General features: G+C 41.8%; 2 protein-coding genes across 3 annotated transcripts in view; both read right to left on the bottom strand.

Annotated features, from left to right (window-relative positions):
- The window catches only part of LOC108415298, a 66,097-nt gene that overhangs the window by 14,995 nt on the left and 29,353 nt on the right, over positions 1 to 21,749 (bottom strand). The gene's annotated exons all lie outside the window — the stretch shown is intronic.
- On the bottom strand, positions 16,558 to 21,133 carry LOC108415299. Of its 2 annotated transcripts, none has more exons than XM_017688319.2 (6): positions 20,876 to 21,133; positions 20,128 to 20,442; positions 19,283 to 19,375; positions 17,563 to 17,646; positions 17,413 to 17,477; positions 16,558 to 16,698 (listed from the first exon to the last, which is right to left on the bottom strand). In XM_017688319.2, the coding sequence occupies exons 1-6, from the start codon at positions 20,922 to 20,924 to the stop codon at positions 16,588 to 16,590; spliced, it is 717 nt and encodes a 238-aa protein (XP_017543808.1). In that variant the 5' UTR covers positions 20,925 to 21,133; the 3' UTR covers positions 16,558 to 16,587. The 2 variants fall into 2 exon arrangements, with proteins under 2 accessions (XP_017543808.1, XP_037393404.1); XM_037537507.1 differs by having other exon boundaries at positions 20,161 to 20,442.

Raw genomic sequence — 21,749 nt, 5'->3', positions numbered from 1 at the left:
CTCACACTTAAATATGACAAGTTCTGTGAATTTTAATTTAATATATAACATCTAACAAAATGTAAAATATGCTGGAACCGTTTCACAGAGAAAGTTTCCCCCAAGATGTTAAACTTAGCAAATAGTCAGTAACTGTGCATTAAAATGTGCAGACGTGTGTTCTGTAGAGGACGTGTAAATTATTTTCACTTTAAAAAATCAATGATGCATGTCGTTTGACCAGGGTGCACAAACTTTTACACACGACTGGAGGTGAGCAGTGATGAGGGGGGCAGTGCTTAGAAAACTCATAGAGTCGGTTCTCTATACTGTTACATTCATTAATATTAATGAAGTTTTGAAATGCAGTTAGAATATAAACTGAGAGTGTTTTACCTTTTAAAGTCAGTCTGATGAATATATGTGAATCATTAACAGCACACTGGTAATCTCCTCCATCCTCTTCAGTCAGGTGTGATATGAGTAGAGAGAGATTTTCTGGAGAGTGACCATTAAACAGCTGAACTCTGTCTCTGTACTGATCTCCCTTAAGGGACATATCTTCCCATTTATTTGTGTTTCTGTTGGCTTTTCTCCAGATCAATGCCTCAGGCTTAGCGTGCAGGTCAATGCAGTTGCAGGGCAGCAGTACTGACCCTCCTGTCTGGGCTGTGATAGACAATAATGGTCCACCGTTTCCCACCAGAGCACAGCCTGCAGAAACACACATCAGAAAGATCAAATTAATTCTAAACTCTTTTCATGAAATCATGATCAGTTTTTATTTTAATAATGTAATTTCAACACACAGTTCCAGATAATCACTTAGAAAACCTGCAAATCTCCTTTATAAACAAAGAAAACAATACAGAATATATTATATATATATGTATCCCGCAACACTGACAGAGAAGTGGCTTAGAAAATGGATGGATGGATGGATATGTATATATATATATATGCATGCTCCCTTTTGGAAACCCAGAATTACAGTACTGCTTATCACTGTTCTGCCAATGATACACAACTTTGTCTGCCTCTGAAGTCAAATGACTTCTTTTCTTTGAATGCTTTTGGAGCATTGGACTCTGATTACCTGCTTGTTCTGGCTTATTTTTCTACACACACCCTGGGTCAGCCTATTAGGTCATTTTATACGGTTATTTCTAAGTTTCTGTGCAGGCCAGTTGGTGGTTTATAGCTGTTTCTTATATCAATCCAGCAAAATAATGTCACATATTTTACTCAGACATTCAATATTTGAGTGATAAGTTACATCTTCAGTAAACAAATATTAAATTCCAGCATGTTGTGGGTACATATTGCAGTAACAAGGCACACATTGTGCTGCACATACACTTGTATGTACATCTGGACCTTATATGTCCAAAGGTTTGTAGACACCTGCTCAACATTATGTCTGAAATTGAAGATATAATTAAGAGTTTGTTTCTTCTTTACTGAAGTAACAGTCTGCTATTCTGGGAAGGCTTAGATGTTGGAACATTGCTCTAAGGATCTGATTACATTCATCCAAAAGAGCATTAGTGCAGTCAGGTACTGATGTTGGATCACAGACACCACTTTAACTCATCCCAAAGGTATTGCATGGTGCTGTATCACTCCAGAGAGTGCAGTTCCAGTGTTCCACAGCACAAACAGGGGAGGATTTATTCCTCTCTAGCTGACGCTGGGCATGGGCTGCCATCAGAAGTGAATTCCAGTCATGTGATACACAGAAAAACAATGCAAACTGACCAAAGGCACTTTCCTTAATGGTGTCATATAGTCAGTTATAATTGTCCCAGTCAATTTGTATACAGTTACATTTTCACATGAATTCCAAGCTTAACTTTAGTGACATGAAGTGTGACAACAACTTCACCCAAGTTACTCAGCAAAAACCCAGCTGTCATCACACTGCTAGGTTTTAAGAAATTTTGCTGACTCCTCCACAACCATCAAGCCATAAACCCAGCTGCCTCTTGAGTCTTTACACCATTAGAAAACTAATTGTTTCCTCATATGTGTTGCATCATTTCACAATTCTACTTTAAATCGAGGACGTGGTTTTACATGAAAACACTACACATGAAATCCTCATGCAATATTTGCCTTGACATATTTAAGTCTTAGTAGTTTCATGTGACACTATCTGTAATCGTACAGACACATAAACACTGCAGACCTCTTTACTTGACCCCCCGTCCTATTACCAAAGAAGCTCTGTGCTCAAAATAACTGACAAAACCATGACTACCAAAAACCCAGCTGACAGCACAGTGCCTTCTTGGCCCCTGGGCTGTGAGAAAAGTAGCTGTTTACTTGTTTGTGGCTTTGATTTTCAATGTAGGTTGCTTATATTTTCTCATATGATATCAAAAAATACCGCAATGAATATAGAGGGTTTCTTTGTTGTGTGCAGACTGTAAGTAAAAGGTTCTGTGCTGGTACATTTTTTTGTTCCTGAAGGTACAAACGATGTAAATGTGCCCTCATATGTACAGAAGTGGTTCCAACGGTATCCCTTACATAGTCCACAGTGCCTGTTACAGTATGTTTGTTCTTGCTCATGAGAAAACGTGCTGCTTCCTTTTTTGTGGTGCATCTTTTAACAGTTTGTTAAAACCCACAAAGACGCAGCTACAGTTCCTTGCAGTGTGCACATCTACCACTTGTGAATCTGTCACGCAGTCAACGGGGAAGTCGGACTCCACTTCCCAGAATGCTAGGGAGGATCACGTGATCTTCCCCCACACCTGTCAGCGATCACAGTCGCCGGAATTCTAATGTTGTGCACCTGTTTCTCTCTTTATAAGCTGGGACTTTACTTGGACTCTTTGCGAGGTATTGTTCCATGCAATTACTGAGCGGTATAACTATAATTCCTGTGTATCGACTTCTCGCTACTCCTGACCCGGTTTTGTGTATTGTTTTGCCCTTGTGTACCTCTGCCTGCCTGGACTGAATTGTGTCACGACTTTGGATTGGACTCGGATATATGTTTTCTCCCTCTGGGGATTCTCCTGATTACCTCCGGTAATAAATCTCTTCCCCTTTTACCTGCGAGCGTCTGCGATTCTGTTCATACGTTACAGAATACCTCGCCTACCATGCAGACGGCGGAAGGGGATGTTTTTCGAAGGGCACTTACGGAACAGGGTCAACTTCTGGGACAACATCAGCAGGTTCTCTCAGGAGTAACGAGTTCACTGGAGTCCCTAACTAACCAACAAGCAGTACAGCAAGCTCAGTTGGTACAGCTTGTAGACAGCATCAAGGAAATGACCAGCCAGCTTCGGGGAATGCAGCCGACAGATTCGACACTCAGGACGGCTCCCGTTAACCCAGTGACAACGCCGACCCTAACAACGTTTCCGGTTAGTAAACCCGATAAATTCACAGGCAATCCTGATCTATGCAGAGGTTTTTTGTTGCAATGCTCAGTTTTCTTTGACAATTCGCCAGTAGGGTCAGACCAAGCTAAAATTTCTTTCGTGGTGTCCCGATTATCAGAAAAGGCATTAGAATGGGCTACAGCTAGCTGGCCTGCCTTCAATGGATGGACGTATGAGCATTTTTTGAAGGAGTTTAAACTAGTTTTTGATCACCCCTATGAGGGAAAAGTAAGCGGAGAACTGTTAACCCAACTACGTCAGGGCCCACGCTCGGTAGTGGAATACGCGCTGGAATTCAGAACACTCGCAGCCAGTAGCGGTTGGAATGAGACGGCCCTTCTAGTGATGTTTAGACACGGACTGAACCCAGAAGTCCTCAATGAGCTTGCCAGTAAGGATGAAGGATTGAGTTTAGATCAACTGATATCACTGGCCATCAAGCTAGATCATTTAATGAACTCCAGAAGGAAGAAGGGAAGCGCACGAGGCCCACGAAACATATCACATCCTGTTAGGGTTCCAAGGGACGTTGAGATTCCGGAACCCATGGTATGTGAATCATCCCGGTTGTCAGAGGAAGAGAGGCAACACCGTTTTTCCCAGCAGTTGTGTTTTTTTTGTGGACAACCTGGTCACCGCATCAGAGACTGTCGCAAGAGAACCTCTCAAAATAAGGCACCAACCCCAGGAAAGCACGTGGAGTTCACTCCGCGTGCTAACGTGGTGAGTATTCCCACGAAGGGGCTGGTTTCTAAATCTGTACTGCTACCTGTTAGGTTGTGCCTTCACCCCAAGGTTGTTGTCGTTTCAGCACTAATCGACTCTGGAGCCGAGGGGAACTTCATACATGCTCAGATAGTGGAGAAGCTACGCATCCCTGTCAAGAACCTCCGGAATTCATTAGAAGTTACTGCATTAGATGGAGATCCTGTGGGATTTCAGCCAATCACCCATGTCACCATCCCTATTGAAACACACGCTAGTGCTTTGCATTCTGAGAAGTTGTCTTTCCTAATCCTAGATCAAACTGACTTTGACGTGATCCTTGGGCTTCCGTGGTTAGAAAGGCATAACCCGACCATTTCTTGGACTGATCGTACTGTTACACAATGGTCGGATTACTGTTTCAAAAATTGTCTTAAGAATTCATCTATCGCCATTAGATCAACCACTATTGAAAGCCCAGACACTGAGTCTCCCTTCAAAATCCCACAAGAATATCTAGATTTAAAGGAGGTGTTTAGTAAGAAGAATGCCACTAAATTACCAGCCCACAGACCCTATGATTGTGCTATAGACTTGATTTCAGAACCCATACTGCCCAAAGCCAGAGTATATCCCCTAACACAAGAGGAACAGAAGGCCCTGGACAGTTATATTAATGAAGCCTTAGATCAGGGCTTTATTCGCCCTTCCACCTCTCCCATAGCCTCTAGTTTCTTTTTTATAAAGAAGAAGGATGGAGGGCTTAGACCGTGTATTGATTACAGGGCTCTTAATCAAATTTCCAAGGCATATCCATATCCTTTACCCCTGGTCCCGGTAGCACTGGAACAACTGCAAGGGGCCCAATACTTCACCAAATTAGATCTCCGCAGCGCGTATAACTTAATTCGGATTAAGGAAGGAGATGAATGGAAAACCGCATTTTTGACCACCAGGGGGCATTATGAATATTTAGTTATGCCTTTCGGGCTCTCTGTCGCCCCCTCTGTGTTCCAGGCGTTCATTAATGATGTACTGTGAGACATGTTGGGAAAATTTGTAATCGCGTATCTTGATGACATCCTGGTGTATTCACCTTCCTTTGACAAACATATCCATCACGTTAGAGAGGTGCTTATGAGACTACTACAGAATAACTTATATCTAAAAGGTGAAAAATGTGAATTTCATTTGCGCTCAGTTGTCTTTTTGGGGTATATCATTAGTCAACAGGGGATAGTTATGGACGATCATAAGGTAGAGGCAGTACTAGATTGGCCACAACCAACATCCGTAAAAGAGTTGCAGAAGTTTTTGGGTTTTGCTAATTTCTATCGTCGCTTCGTTAGAAATTTCAGTGGTATTGCGGCTCCATTGACTTCATTACTGAAAGGGAACCCTAAGAGACTCAATTGGAATGCTCAAGCAGAAAGAGCCTTCCAAGACTTGAAGAAAGCTTTCACCCAAGCCCCGATACTGGCTCATCCTGATCCTAAGCTGCCTTTTGTAGTAGAAGTAGATGCGTCTGAAACCGGGGTGGGAGCAGTTCTGTCGCAACGGACCGGGTCTCCCATTAAACTACACCCCATAGCATTTTTTTCGCATAAACTATCACAGACGGAAAGAAATTATGGAATAGGAGATAGAGAATTGTTGGCTATCAAATTAGCTCTTGAGGAATGGCGACATTGGCTGGAGGGCGCCAATCATCCGTTCACTGTACTTACGGATCATAAGAATTTAGAATATCTCCGGACAGCTAAGAGGCTCAATGCCAGACAGGCCAGGTGGTCTTTGTTTTTCTCTCGCTTTCAATTTAGTATCACCTACAGACCCGGAAGTCGCAACACCAAGGCAGATGCATTGTCCCGGAAATTTCACACCCAAATCAACCATGAGCAAGACGAGGATCCTCACCCAATTCTTCCCCCCGAGGTAAAGATATCCTCCATTCGTTGGAGAATAGACGAGGAGATTGAGAAAGCTCTCCCCAGCATTCGCATACCTGAACAGTGTCCACCAGAGAAGTTGTATGTACCCCCTGCCTTCAGAACTGCACTTATCACCTGGGCACACTCGTCGTTAACATCAGGGCACCCAGGTGAAACACGCACCCAACAACTCCTTATTAATAGATATTGGTGGGAGGACATGATCAAAGATGTACATAATTTTGTAGCCTCATGTTCTATTTGTGCCCAATGCAAGACACCTAAAGTACTGCCAGCGGGGCGACTTCTACCCCTACCAGTTCCCAACCGGCCATGGTCACACATCGCTGTCGATTTCGTAACAGACTTGCCAGTCTCACAGACATTCACTACCATAATGACGATAATTGACAGATTCTCGAAGGGAGTCAGGTTTGTGACATTCAAAGCCCTTCCCAGTGCCTTTCAGACAGCAGAAGCCCTATTTCAAGTGGTCTTCCGGGCGTATGGAATTCCGGAAGATATCATCTCCGACAGAGGACCCCAATTCACGTCTCAGGTATGGGCAGCGTTTTTTGAACATTTGGGGGTCTCAATCAGTCTGTCTTCAGGTTACCATCCCGAATCGAATGGACAATGTGAAAGAGCTAATCAGGAACTAGGGAAGTTCTTGCGGCTCTTCTGCCATGAAAATCCCAGAGACTGGTCACGCTATTTAATCTGGGCAGAAATAGCACAAAACTCCCTCATTAGCTCTACGACCGGTATAACCCCTTTTCAGTGTATCCTAGGCTACCAGCCACCTGTTGCACCCTGGACAGGGGTCCGAACCGATGTTCCGGCGGTAGATGAATGGATGAAAAGGAGTGAGCAGGTATGGGAACAAACACACTGCAGAATAGAAGAGGCTATTCGTCGTCAAAAGGTACAGTCGGATAAACACAGGGGTCCAACACCCACCTACAATCCAGGAGATCGAGTGTGGTTATCCACCAAGAACTTCAGACGTCCGGAGGGGACTTGTAAAAAATTATCTCCCAAATACACTGGACCTTTCAAAATCTTGAGGAGAATCAATGACGTTACTTATAAGCTAGACTTACCCCCAAGGTTTCGTTCATCTAATTCTTTCCATGTTTCTCTACTCAAACCTGTGGTTACAGGACCATTGGACGAGGCGACACCAGATACTACGCCACCGCCACCAGACTGGATGGAAGGAACGCCGGTATACGCTGTCCGGAGACTGCTAGATTCCCGCAGGCGTGGTGGACTATTGCAGTACCTCGTGGACTGGGAAGGCTATGGTCCAGAGGAAAGGTCTTGGGTACCGGCTAAAGATGTGCTGGATCTGGGTCTCATCCGGGACTTTCACAGTCGGCACCCGGAGAGACCGGCCCCACGTCCACGAGGCCGCCCACGCAAGGGACTCTCCTGCTCCCAGCCAGCCCGTCTGGGGTCTGGGATGCGAGGATCGCAGTCGTTCCGGCATTCTGGCGACTCCGGCCTGGTTCCTGGTGGTGGTCGGTGTGGTCGTCCTGGTCGTCCCCGTGGTCAGGTCCGTCAGGACTCTTTGGGGGGGGGTACTGTCACGCAGTCAACGGGGAAGTCGGACTCCACTTCCCAGAATGCTAGGGAGGATCACGTGATCTTCCCCCACACCTGTCAGCGATCACAGTCGCCGGAATTCTAATGTTGTGCACCTGTTTCTCTCTTTATAAGCTGGGACTTTACTTGGACTCTTTGCGAGGTATTGTTCCATGCAATTACTGAGCGGTATAACTATAGTATATTTCCTGTGTATCGACTTCTCGCTACTCCTGACCCGGTTTTGTGTATTGTTTTGCCCTTGTGTACCTCTGCCTGCCTGGACTGAATTGTGTCACGACTTTGGATTGGACTCGGATATATGTTTTCTCCCTCTGGGGATTCTCCTGATTACCTCCGGTAATAAATCTCTTCCCCTTTTACCTGCGAGCGTCTGCGATTCTGTTCATACGTTACAGAATCCTGCTCCACAGTGAGAGTCTGAGAAACAGGAGAAATCATGCATGTGTTCCATTTCAGGGTAAAGTATGTATTTGTACCTTCCCAAATCCTAATGTTAAAAACAAAACACTAAAATAAAAATGAAGTCAATATAATACACTTAAAAATAGTAGTGCAAAGACATGCGCTTCAGTTATGTGGCCTATGTCATTTTTAGTTTAATATATAACATCTAACAAAAATGTAAAATATGCTGTAACCCTCTTGGACTCACACCTCAAGTATTTGTAAATGTAAATTAACCACCCAGCTGAAGGAATAATAACATGATTAATATCCAAGTTTGGAAAATTTTATTTTAAGGATTCCTGAGCACATTATTATTTTTAAAATAATATATAATTTTCGGCATTTATTAATATTAATAATATAATTGATGATAGCGATTTTCAATAATTATCTGCAAATACAGCACTCAATAATACCATGTGATAAATCATATATATCATCTCTTTGTGTTACATATAGTTTCTTAATGGTAACTTTACTGATTTCTCCAAAAGCATCACAAGTGTGTTCAACTGAAAAATAAATTGTTTGTTTATTATGTGTTTACTGGCTTTTGAATGTTTGAGAAATGGGAAATAATTGGACATTTACTGAAACACACATAAACACACACAAACCCCAAAACACAAGTGTGAGCTTTCAACCTAGGATTGAGAAAATACATAAAAATGAAATAATTTCAAAGTGAAAATGAGTGAACACATCCTCACACTTAAATATGACAAGTTCTGTGAATTTTAATTTAATATATAACATCTAACAAAAATGTAAAATATGCTGGAACCGTTGCACAGAGAAAGTTTCCCCCAAGATGTTAAACTTATCAAATAGTCAGTAACTGTGCATTAAAATGTGCAGACGTGTGTTCTGTAGAGGATGTGTAAATTATTTTCACTTTAAAAAATCAATGATGCATGTCGTTTGACCAGGGTGCACAAACTTTTACACACGACTGGAGGTGAGCAGTGATGAGGGGGGCAGTGCTTAGAAAACTCATAGAGTCGGTTCTCTATACTGTTACATTCATTAATATTAATGAAGTTTTGAAATACAGTTAGAATATAAACTGAGAGTGTTTTACCTTTTAAAGTCAGTTTGATGAATATATATGAACCATTAACAGCACAGTAGTAATCTCCTCCATCCTCTTCAGTCAGGTGTGATATGAGTAGAGAAAGATTTCCTGGAGAGTGACCATTAACCAGCTGAACTCTGTCTCTGTACTGATCACCCTTAAGGGACATATCTTCCCATTTACTTGTGTTTCTGTTGGCTTTTCTCCAGATCAAAGCCTCAGGCTTAGTGTTTAGGTCAGTGCAGTAGCAGGGCAGCAGTACTGACCCTCCTGTCTGAGCTGTGATAGGCAATTGTGGTCCACCGTTTCCCACCAGAGCACAGCCTGCAGAAACACACATCAGAAAGATCAAATTAATTCTAAACTCTTTTTATGAAATCATGATCACAGTTTTTATTTTAAGAATGTAATTTCAACCCACAGTTTCAGATAATCACTTAAAAACCCTCAAATCTCCTTTATAAACAAAGAAAACAATACAGAAAAAGATGCATGTAAAGCATATCATTACTGTCCTTCATATCATGTCAAAATTCAGAATAAATGGACCAGAAGAAGTGGTTTGAAGTGACATGCAAAAACAAAACAATATTCCTTTGACTTTTATTACAATGAAGTGTTTTTGTTATTTTGTTCGTTTTCCAGAGCAACATATATGTGCATACTTATAACTTATATGTACATGAAATTCTGTCTGAATATTTTACGTTTAATGTCAAAATGCAACTCATGCTAATCACAATTTTTGACCAGCTCATAAATTAAATTAGCATGATGTCAGTAACTCAGTAATGATAAAAAAGTCACTCACCTTCAGAGACATGAAGCCCAATGAAGAGAAGATAGAAAGTCAGCAACATCCTCACTAGTAAAACAACACTGAGTTCACAGCACACTGACCGCTCCACACCCAGCACTACACTAGCCCTGTATACCACACTGAGTCCACAGCACATTGACCGCTCCACACCCAGCACTACACTAGCCCTGTATACCACATTGAGTACACAGCACACTGACCGCTCCACACCCAGCACTACACTAGCCCTGTATACCACACTGAGTCCACAGCACATTGACCGCTCCACACCCAGCACTACACTAGCCCTGTATACCACACTGAGTCCACAGCACATTGACCGCTCCACACCCAGCACTACACTAGCCCTGTATACCACATTGAGTACACAGCACATTGACCGCTCCACACCCAGCACTACACTAGCCCTGTATACCACACTGAGTCCACAGCACACTGACCGCTCCTCACCCAGCACTACACTAGCCCTGTATACCACACTGAGTCCACAGCACACTGACCACTCCACACCCAGCACTACACTAGCCCTGTATACCACACTGAGTCCACAGCTCTCTCAGCAGCTCTTCACTGGTGTCTAACCCACTCTAATGTCCGTGCAGCTCACAGGAGCTGTGTTTAAATCAGCTAGACCGGAACTCTTCTGACGTTTAGAGATTTTATCAGCAGCTTCTCCAGAATCACAAACCACACAGAGTGACGTGTTGGTCTCTGAGCCGTGAGAACACTGACTGTTTCCTCTTTTGTGGTGCAGCATTTCACAGCTCACACAAGTGGACATGAGAAACAGACAAATAAAGAGAAGTCATACGCTGCACTTTTCTCCACTCCATCTTTCTGCCACATTGTTCTCATTTGATGTCTCAGCTTATTTGCTTACATGTTTGAGTACATTGAACTGTCACTGACCACTTTTTCCTTCATTGTCTCCGTCCTGCAGGAATTTCATAAAACCAAATCAAATTATGTTCACCTGGTAGCTCCTCTGCTTTCATGAAGTTCCCTAAATGTAAGCTTACCGTTCCTTAAGTTCCTTAAGATCACACTTCATGATACACATTGCTCAGTCAGCTTTTACACCTGCTTTGGAATTTTGAAGTGCATTTTATATATTTATATATATGTATAAACTTTTTGTATAGGTATGTCGCCATTTCTCAGCAATGTGTTACTAATTTGTACTCATAATTTACAATCTTGAGTCTCAAAACTGTGTTTAAGCAGTTCTTACATTTTGATGGTTAAAAGTGTGAGAACTAAAACCACATTAAGCTCATGTGCTTTTCTGCATCTTGTTCTTTTTTTATCTGTTATCTCTCCTCTGTGGTCTGATTGGTTGTTCTCTCTGGCCCTTTTATGATAATGAGGTGTGATCTCATGGCCATGCATCATCTGTGTGGTCTACATCTCTAAGGTGAAGTAGCTATAATAGTATTAAGTGTGGCTGCTGCAGAGGGGGGGCGCTGGGCTACACTGGCTGGAAACCTGAAAAGGCCTCACAGACACAAACTCTAGCGTGAGTGACCCAGAATGCGTTATTATTTATACATACGTGACACATGAAATAAACGTCTCTTTGAAGTTTCACTTATTTCAGTCTTCTTTAGAGCGCTTCTCACTGTGTGTCCTTAAACACTTTTCATGCTTCTCTCTAAACAAACACCAGCTGACCATGATCAGGGGAGGAGCACCAAACAAATACATGTGGGAAACTTGATAACTCTGCATCTGCTACACACAAGATGCAGTATACAGCTGTCGTAGCTGCAGTGATTTACACCACATTAGTTTATATTGCATTTTGTACAGATATGTTTCATTTTTGGCCCATAATAATAATCCGTACTCTCTGAAAAAAGGGCTTAAACTGTCTCGGGGGATGTTCACACACATTTATATTACTCCCACACAGAAAATGTAGCAAAAATAGCATTAAAACTAAAATTATTCTGGTTAAGACAATTTAATATAAAGAGTGCAGTAGTTTACACAAAGCAACAAAAATTATGCTTTCAGGAAGTTACAACACAGGGTTGTAAAAGTTCAGAGTTAGGACCCCACCTTGACCACACAACACATGCCGCAACCCACATGCCGAAAACCACAAAAATAGCTGATGTCACAGTGCCTTTGTGGCCCCTGGGCCATGAGAAACAAATGCTTGCAGGAAACATGACGGCTCTGCATCTGCTACACACCAGATATAGTATACAGCTACCAGAGCTGCAATGGCCTACCTTGCTTTAATGTACCTTGCATTTTGTACACGTATTAAATTTGTCCTGTAATAATAGTAATAATAATGTAAAATACTGTAATAATAATCCTCACTCTCAGAAAACAAGGTCCTGCACTGTCACTGGGGAAGTACACACATGTCTACACTTACCAGCCACTTCATTAGGTACTAGTAAAAGGTTGGACCCCCTTTGCCTTCAGAACTGTCTTAATTCTTCATGGCACACTTTCAACAACGTGTTGGAAACGTTCCTCAGAGATTGTGTTTAGTTATTTGAGTTCCTGTTGCCTTTCTCTTATCTGGAACCAGTCTGCCTATTCTCCTCTGACCTCTCACATCAACAAGGCTCACTGGATATTTCCTCTTTTTCAGACCGTTCTCTGTAAACCCTAGAGATGGTTGTGTGTGAAAATCCCAGTAGATCAGCAGTTTCTGAAATACTCAGACCAGCCCGTCTGGCAGCAACAACCACGCCATGTTGAAAGTCCCTTAAATCCCCTTTCTTCCCCATTCTGATGCTCGATCTGCACTTCAGCAAGTTGTCTTGACCACCTCTACATGCCTAAATGCACTGAGTGGCCATATGATTGGCTGATTAGCTGTTTGTGTATCAAATAAAGTGACTGGTGAGTATATATTACCCCAAAACACACAATAGGCTGGGTAAAGAGACAACAGTTTCTCCCAGGTTCACCATTGCAGTAGTGGTTTGGTGTCAAAAAGTCCCCAAAACTACAAATATCTGCGACCACAAAGCCAACAAAACTTTGAAAGATATGCTAGAAGAACGCCTTTTCTTTTATCTAATCACAAACCAATACGTCTTGCTTGATGCTGCTGGAAATTTGAGTGAAACTGGGTTGAGGAGTAGTTTGAAAACAAGCTCTCAAGTTAGGGACATAAAGGGAAGCTAGAAATATTGAAGGTGCCTGCTGTTAAGTACAGAGAAGAATATGTGATGTTTTGGGATTGATTTTCATTCAAATGCCTTGGAAACATTGTTAATATATGGCTTTGTGGAGTCCATGAAGCAATAGAAGATTTTAATAAAATAAACCTGGCTGCCTCTGCAAACGCCTAAATCTGGGTAATGACAAGAACCTAAACTCATTTTGTGTTATTACCCCTGCCCCTCATCTTGCCTCTTGGAGCTGAGCTACAAGTGGTAGTGGTTGAAATCTTCCCCTATGAAATGGGACCCTCAAATAAAGAAGAGCATTGCTTCAGTAACAGCTACTAGCGCTGCTCTGTAGGCGACCCTGCCAGTCAGTTATTCAGCTTATTATGAAGAAACAAAGAAAAAGACCCTAATTCATTGAAATGATAGTAAACTAGCATAATACTTTTGTTTATAGTATTTTTTAATGGAGAAAATACATTTGTGGGTTTCTTTGGTCTCTTTCTTTGGCCATCTTGCTGGTTTTTCTTTGTTCCTCATAACACTCTGTTCAGAGTGAACCTCTGAAATCCTCTGTTTGGAGGTCCTTGTAGCCCTACAACTTCATCCTTTGGACTCTGAGTTCGCTCATAATTTCTTGTCTTGGTCATGACTTTTAAATGTGTTTGTTTATTTAGATGTTTTTTTTTTCAGTTAAGGAAATCAAATATACAGAACACAGCAGTATACTCAAAATAACAAAGTCCTTTCAGGAACACAGGAAAACAATATAGAACAGGATAGTTCACTTTAAGCATTACCATACAATTGCTTACCATACAATCCCCACCAAAACACTGCAGTGGCAGGCCTGACAGGCCTTGTAACTGCATTGTATCACAGCTCTGATGTTGTCCCATGCAGTCTCATAGTTGTAGTGTAGCTTAGCACTAGCAGCCAACCCAAGAAGCCTTTTTGCTGTGGTGTCATGTAGCTGCATCCAGCCCAGAAAGCACTGTAGCCTGGAAAGAGTTCTTAGCCAAAGAGGAAGCTCACACTCAGCCCTGTAACTGTGAAGGTAACGTCACTCAAACCAAGGAAACCCCTAAGTCACAAGAGAAAGTCATTTTATCTTGGCCAACATGTGCATCCTTTCTTTTGTGTATTTCATGGCAATGGTATCACTCATAGTGCAGCTTAATAGGATGTATATTTTGCCCCATTGTTAACGGCAGCTGTCAGTGTGAGTGATAGATGGACAGATGTCAGCAACAGATGGACTACAGTCTACAATGCTAAACCCACAGAAGGTGCACCTGTATAGTAGATGTTTGTGAGTATGACTATTTCATTTGGTGTTTCTGTGTTTTTTATTTTTTAAAAAGAGTGTGTGTGTGTGTGTGTGTGTGTGTGTATGTGTGTGTGAGAGTGGGTTATGTTGGCCTTTGTCAGTATTGGGTCTTATTCAGTATTGGGTCTTATTCAGAAGTCATAAAACTTCAGGGTGAAATGTTTTCTACTGCCTTTCAGTTTCAAAATGTAAAAATGTAAAAATATACAGGCAAATTTAATTCCTTTAATGTTCTCATTGTTTTCGTGTCAAATTATGATAAAAAACATTGATTTATGGTCAGTGCAGAATAATCAGTGTTGAATATATAGGGGCATTTTAAATTATACATTTAGAACCATGAAAATAAAAAAAACGCTTGCATGCTAAAAGGCTTCTTTGCACAGTGAAATCATTCTTCAGATTGTTGTGTGTCTTCTGTATTGATTACAATACAGAGCAGACATGCACTAAGCCACCACCAGAGGGAACTACTTACAAAAGGACAGGATGAAGTGTAGTGCTTTGCTTTTGCTGTGGCATCCGTTGTGTTCCTGGTTCCAGGTTCCCTGACAAGTCATTTGAAAGAGCTTCTGCTACAGAGCTGTGTCTGTGTAACAGCTCGAGTGTTAATATATGGCTTATTGGCACTTTGTTGCTTGTTGATTTTCATAAAGCGAGCCTATGTTGTAGCACTTTTATAGAAGTATACTGTAAATGCTCAGAGACATAGCTCTTATATATAATCTGTCTTATTGAGGAGAGAGGGTTATTTCTCCTCCGCAGGGTGTCTGGACCTTAGAGATAGGGTGAGAAGTTTGGTCATCTGGGAGGAGGGACTCGGAGTAGAGCCGTTGCTTCTCCACGTCGCGAGGAGCCAGCTGAGGTGATTCGGGCATCTGGTTAGGATGCCTCCTGGACGCCTCCCTTGGGAGGTGTCACAGGCAAGTCCAACCGGGAGGAGACCCCGGGGAAGACCCAGGACACGCTGGCGTGACTATATTGCCCAGATGGCCTGGGAGCGCCTCGGGATCCCCCCTAGGAGCTAGTGGATGTGGCTGGGGAAAGGGAGGTCTGGGCCTCATTGCTTAGGATGCTGCCCCCATGACCCAAACCCCGGAGAAGCGGAAGATAATGGATGGATGGATGGATGGATGGATGGATGGATGGATGGATGGATGGATGGATGGATGGATGGGATATTTCTGTTGCCTTTGTTTACTCCTGGTTTGCTTTAGTTAGGAAGTTAGAAATTGCATTTGCTTTTCTTTCGTTTGTGAGATGAGTTAAATTTCCCTAAATCTAAGTTAGCTTTATTTTGTTTGTTATTTTTCTCTCTTTTTTTCCTAGGTTGCAGCCCGACCTAAACCGAGTCGTACCAGATGACTTGAAGAAGGTCTTATAGCCTTGTTGAAGAGGGGACAAAAGACTGTAAAGGATGGTGCAATGATCAGTTCATCACTCAGCATATAAAGTTTGAGGACTCCATTCTCATTCTAACTACAGTCATGTAGGAATAAAGTCCTTGGGTAAGACTGTAAGCACTGTACCAGTGCAAGTTCCTATATTAAGAATCCAGGACAAGGTTAGGAAGAACTATCACTATAAAACTTAACGAGTCTACATTTATGCATTTTACTTCACCAGGTTGAACTGAACATTGGACCAAACCAGACTGGACCAATGATGGACATTAGGACAGACGTTGTAAGGAAGAAATTGATATCAAGAAAAAATGCATAGCATGAAGAAAAACAGCATGGCCTACCAAGTAACACAGGCCAGGCTAGGGTATGCTGTGCTAAGCTATGGCTGTGAGCATAAAGAACAATACTGGAAGAGCAAAAGGCTGGGCTCAAAATTCCTTGAGACATGAGGAGCGATCTGAAAAAAGGATTTTGTTTTCTGTTTTGATTTTGTTGTTGTTGTTCAGGTTTGAGATAAAATGCATTAATTTGATTTTCATTGAGCTGCATTTTGCTTGTGATGTATATTGTGCCAGAGCAAATATACAAATTAGCTCATTAACAAAAACAAGTTGATTAAAAATGAGTCAGTGAATGTTTAGCTGAAGCTTTATTTATTAAAATATTGATGTATTTCTGAATTTGAAAAGAAAAAACAAAGAAATGGAAAAAGCATGGAAGAAAAAACATTTTGATGGGGTGAGATATGTTATTCGTTCACTCTGATGGCGGCGTATTCTGTCTTTTCTTCAATGTCAGTGACTGTGGTTGTTGTTGTGGTTGTGTTACTGTGGACGACAGTAGAGTACGTCACTTCATCCTGTAGAGGAGCACAAATGAACCACTTCAGAGTTTGACTTAATCTACCAGGAGCAGCTTCTTCCTCAGTAGGAATAGGTTATACTGATATGCACCGACTGCCAGTATATTAGGTACACTCACTCACTCACACTCACTCACATTGTACATTTATTAATTAGTGATCATGGAGGCCACAAACAGCTTGAAGATCAGAGTGGTGAAAGGAAAACGTTGAGAGATCAACATGGCTTGTCTCAAATGAGCTTTAACAATCCAAGCCCATTCAGACACCCAATTCTCTGTGTCATGCACTTTGGTATATTAATGCACCAGGTCACAAAGCATGAACTGTCACCAGAGTGTTCCAGTAACACGCAAGTGAGTGTATCAGCATCCTATAGAATCCATGACCAGAGTGTATGTAATGTGTAATGTTGGAACTGAGTACATATCTTCCTAAATCATGGAAATGCAGCTGAAAGTGAAATTTTAAAAGGAACACTGTAGTGCTTACATCATGTCGTTATATCCTAAACATATCATCATATTCCACTGGCAAATACTATGTTGATATTAGCACTACAGTGTCCTTTTTCAAATTTCTCTTAGGAAAGATGGGTTTTGATGGGTTATGATGGGACATGACTAGATATGATTAGATATGATGGGATAGGATGAAATGTGATGGATTTGGAAGAGATGTGATGAGACATGTTTGGATGCAAGAACTTGCCTGTGTTTTGTGCTGTGTCGTTGTGCTTTCTAGCTCTTGGCTCTCTGTCTGCCCTCGGCTCTGTCCTACAAAATGAACCCAGACAGAGTGAGACAAAGAGACTGCACATATCTCAAAAGAGTGTGTACTAGTCTGTCTCTCTCTCTGTACCTCTATATCTCCAGTAGATGACTCCTATGAGTCCCAGCAGGAGAAGAAGAACAGGAATACAGATGAAGAAATAAGTGGAATAATCTGTGTAAAAAGAAATTAGAAAGTTAGCATATTTTTACATACACTATATTGCCAAAAGTATTCACTGACCCCATTCAAATCATTGAGTTTATGTGTTCCAATCACCTCCATGGCCACAGGAACGCATGTCTGCAGGCTGCTTCTACAAACATTAGTGAAAGAATGGGTCGCTCTCAGGAGCTCAGTGGATTCCAGTGCGTTGCTGTGATAGGATGCCACCTGGGCAACAAGTCCAGTCATGAAACTTCCTCACTACTAAATATTCCACAGTCTGTCAGTGGTATTACAACAAAGTGGAAGCAATTAGTAAATGACAGCAACTCAGCCACAAAGTGATGGGCCACGTAAAATGGCAGAGCAGGGTCAGCGGATGCTGAAGGGCATAGTGCACAGAGGTCGCCAACTTTTTGCAGTCTATCACTACAAACCTCCAAACTTCATGTGGCCTTCAGATCAGCTCAAGAACAGTGTAGAGAGCTTCATGGAATGGGTTTCCATGGCCGAGCAGCTGCATCCAAGCCTTACATCATCAAGCGCAATGCAAAGCATCGAATGCAGTGGTGTAAAGCACCGCCACTGGACTCTAGAGCAGTGGAGACGTGTTCTCTGGAGTGACCAATCACGCTTCTCCATCTGGCAATCCGATAGACGAGTCTGGGTTTGCCGGTTGCCAGTAGAACAGTACTTGTCTGACTGCATTGTGCCAAGTATAAACTTTGGTGGAGGGAGAACTCTTAATGCTTCAGCACCAAGAAATGTTGGACAATTTCATGTTCCCAACTTTGTGGGAACAGTTTGGGGACGGCCCCTTCCTGTTCCAACATGACTGCACACCAGTGCACAAAGCAGGTCCATAGAGGCATGGATGAGCAAGTTTGGTGTGGAAGAACTTGACTGGCCTACACAGAGTCCTGACCTCAAGCTGATAGAACACCTTTGGGATTAATTAGAATGGAGACTGCAAGCCAGGCCTTCTCGTCCAACATCAGTGTCTGACCTCACAAATGCTCTTCTGGAAGAATGGTCAAAGATTTCGATAAACACACTCCTAACCCTTGTGGAAAGCCTTCTCATAAGAGTTAAAGCTGTTACAGCTGCAAAGGGTGGGCCGACATCATATGAAACCCTATGGATTAAGAATGGAATGCTATTTAAGTTTATATGCATGTGAAGGCAGATGAGCGAATACTCTTGGCAATGTAATGTATGTGTATGTGTGTGTGAGTGCGAGAGTAGATGAATATATTGCTGTTGTCAGAAGAAAACCTCATATCTCCAAAACGGTAACTTTCCAGGAGAAGGGGAAAACCTACTTTACTTTTAATAGAAGTCAGTAGAACCAGACTTTAATCCATTTATCATATTTTCACACAATATAAAGGGTAACAGGTACTTTCAAGATATGTAAAAAACAAAAAAACGTCAAAAATTTTGATTTCTTCCGACAATAGTGATGTGCTTGAATACACCAGTATCACACAACAAATGTTTTTTTTTTTTTTATTGTGCAGTGCAACAAAACTAAATACTCAGATAGGCTGTGATTATTTTTAAGAACTTTCAGAAACAAACTCCACAAAAAAACAACAAAGCTGTATTATTCTGCTGTCAGCTGCAGTCAGTGTGCTCTACTTACTGTTAGATGCTTGAGATAAATGTGTGGTTGAAGTGGTTGGGTTGTTGTGTACTTTGACCACTGCGGTAGCTGTTGGAGTTTTAGGTGGACCCTCTGTAGAGAGAAAATAGTCTATAGTTTGATAGTCAGTGCAGGAACAGAACAGCAGCAAACAGCTCACTGTAGATACACAGTAACATAAACACCTTTGTCACGATTGGCCCCTCCCAGTCCTGTCCATGTGTGTTTGTTTTGGTTTAAGTCCTGCCCCCTGTTTGGTTACTCCGCCCCTGATTGTTTTCACCTGTCTCTTGTTGCTCCTATGTATTTAAGCCCTGTGTTTGCCCTTTGTTTTCGCCGGTCATTGTATTGGTCTTTGTTTGATGTTTGCCTCGTTGAACTCTGTTTGTTGTTAGTTCTGTTCTGGTTTGTGTCATGTCTGAACCCCTGTCTATCCGTTTTGGCTATGTGAACCTGGACCGTTTTGACTATGACCCTGGATTTGTCCCTAATAAATCTCACTTATCTCGACATTGTCACAAAGCAGCTTTACAGAAAAAAAAAGATAAATTCCAGGCCAGCACCCCCATGAGGAAGCTGTTGGGAAACACTCCTCAAGAGTAAGAGGAAGAAACCTCAAGAGGAACGAAGAATGAAAAGGGGAACTCATCCTCCTCTGGTCAACACCGGATAGCAAAACAAAAACAGCAGCGAATGAGGTCTGACTGTTAGTATAAGACATGAAAAAGGGAAGAACAGAGGAAGCAATGTCTATGATTACAAATGCAGCAGCAGCATAAAGAGGGTCAGGGTCATTTTTGAAGATCTGCAATGCAATAAGAATAAAAACTGAGACTGTGTTTTACCTTTTAAAGTCAGTCTGATAATTAAATGAGCACCTTTAACAGCGCACATGTAATCTCCTCCATCCTCTTCAGTCAGGTGTGATATGAGTAGAGAGAGATTTCCTGGAGAGTGACCATTAACCAGCTGAACTCTGTTGCTGTACTGACCACTCTGACTGGATATGTTTTCCCGTTTGCCTGTTTTTGTGTCGTCTTTCGTCCATCTGAATTCCTCAGGTGTGGTCTGTAGGTCAGGGCAGTAACAGGGCAGCAGTACTGACCCTCCTGTGTGAGCTGTGATACTTAGCAGTTGTTCTCTGTTCACCAGATCACAGCCTGGAGAAACACATCAGTCAGATCAGATTATATAGTCTTTTTTAACACTTTCATTTTACGCACACATTTTGATGGAAATAAAAAAAAAAGAAATCTTATTTATAACCAATGAAAAGTAAACTAAATTCATTTTAAAAAGTAAAAAAATAAAAAAAATTAAAAAAATTCAGAGTGAATGCACCGACAGAAGTGATCAATAATAACAGAACAAATCTCACTATGTTGACTTACATTAAATGTAAAGAATATTTTTGACTTCTGTAAAGTTACCATTTTAAACATGTTTATAGCAACATACATGCACATATATGTAAATATAATGCTGTGTTTAAGCATCTTATATGTCTAATGTTAAAAATGCAACTTATGCTAAATATATTGGCTTTTAAATTTTGATTTTCATTACATCAGTAACAGTAAGAAAGTCACTCACCTTCAGAAACATGAAGCCCAATGAAGAGAAGATAGAAAGTCAGCAACATCCTCACTAGTAAAACACTGAGTCCACAGCACACTGACCACTCCACACCCAGCACTACACTAGCCCTGTATACCACACTGAGTACACAGCACACTGACCGCTCCACACCCAGCACTACACTAGCCCTGTATACCACACTGAGTACACAGCTCTCTCAGCAGCTCTTCACTGGAGTCTAACCCACTCTAATGTCCTTGCAGCTGTGTTTAAATCAGCTGGACCGGAACTCTTCTGACTTTCAGAGAATTTATGAGCAGCTTTTTCAGAAGAAGAAACTGCGTACAGAGACATTGTGGAATCGTGAGAACAGTTCCTGATTCCTCTTTTGTGGTGCAGCATTTCACAACAAAAACATGGACATAAAAAACTACAAAATAAGGAGAAGTCATATGCACCACTTTATCTGTTTGCTACTTTCTCAGTTAACCATCTGTCTTTGGCTTTTATTTTATGTCTTAGTTTGCTTTCTACAAATGCTTATTGTGTAAATACAATTGAGACTGTGTCTGTTCCACAAATAAAACAAAGCATCAAAAAGCCTCGAAAAGTTTGCCTTAGTAACCTCATAACCACCACTTCATATCAGACCAGTTACACCAGTTTGCAATGACTGCACCTTTGGTCTAAGACTGCTAAGATCCCTGACATCTAAAGCAGTCATTGTTCATAAAATTATTACAGATCATGATTTCGATGCTCAATGCCTCACAGAAACGTGGATTAGACCCGATGAGTACCTTAGACTAAATGAATCCACTCCCACAGGCTACAGCTGTGTGTATAGCCCTCGTTTAAGCAGCTGGGGTGGAGGTATAGCAGCCATCTG

Source organism: Pygocentrus nattereri, chromosome 4, assembly GCF_015220715.1.
Source record: "Pygocentrus nattereri isolate fPygNat1 chromosome 4, fPygNat1.pri, whole genome shotgun sequence".
NCBI lineage: Eukaryota > Metazoa > Chordata > Actinopteri > Characiformes > Serrasalmidae > Pygocentrus > Pygocentrus nattereri.
The sequence above is the reverse complement of the archived record's forward strand: the minus strand, read 5'-3'. Positions and strand labels throughout refer to the sequence as shown.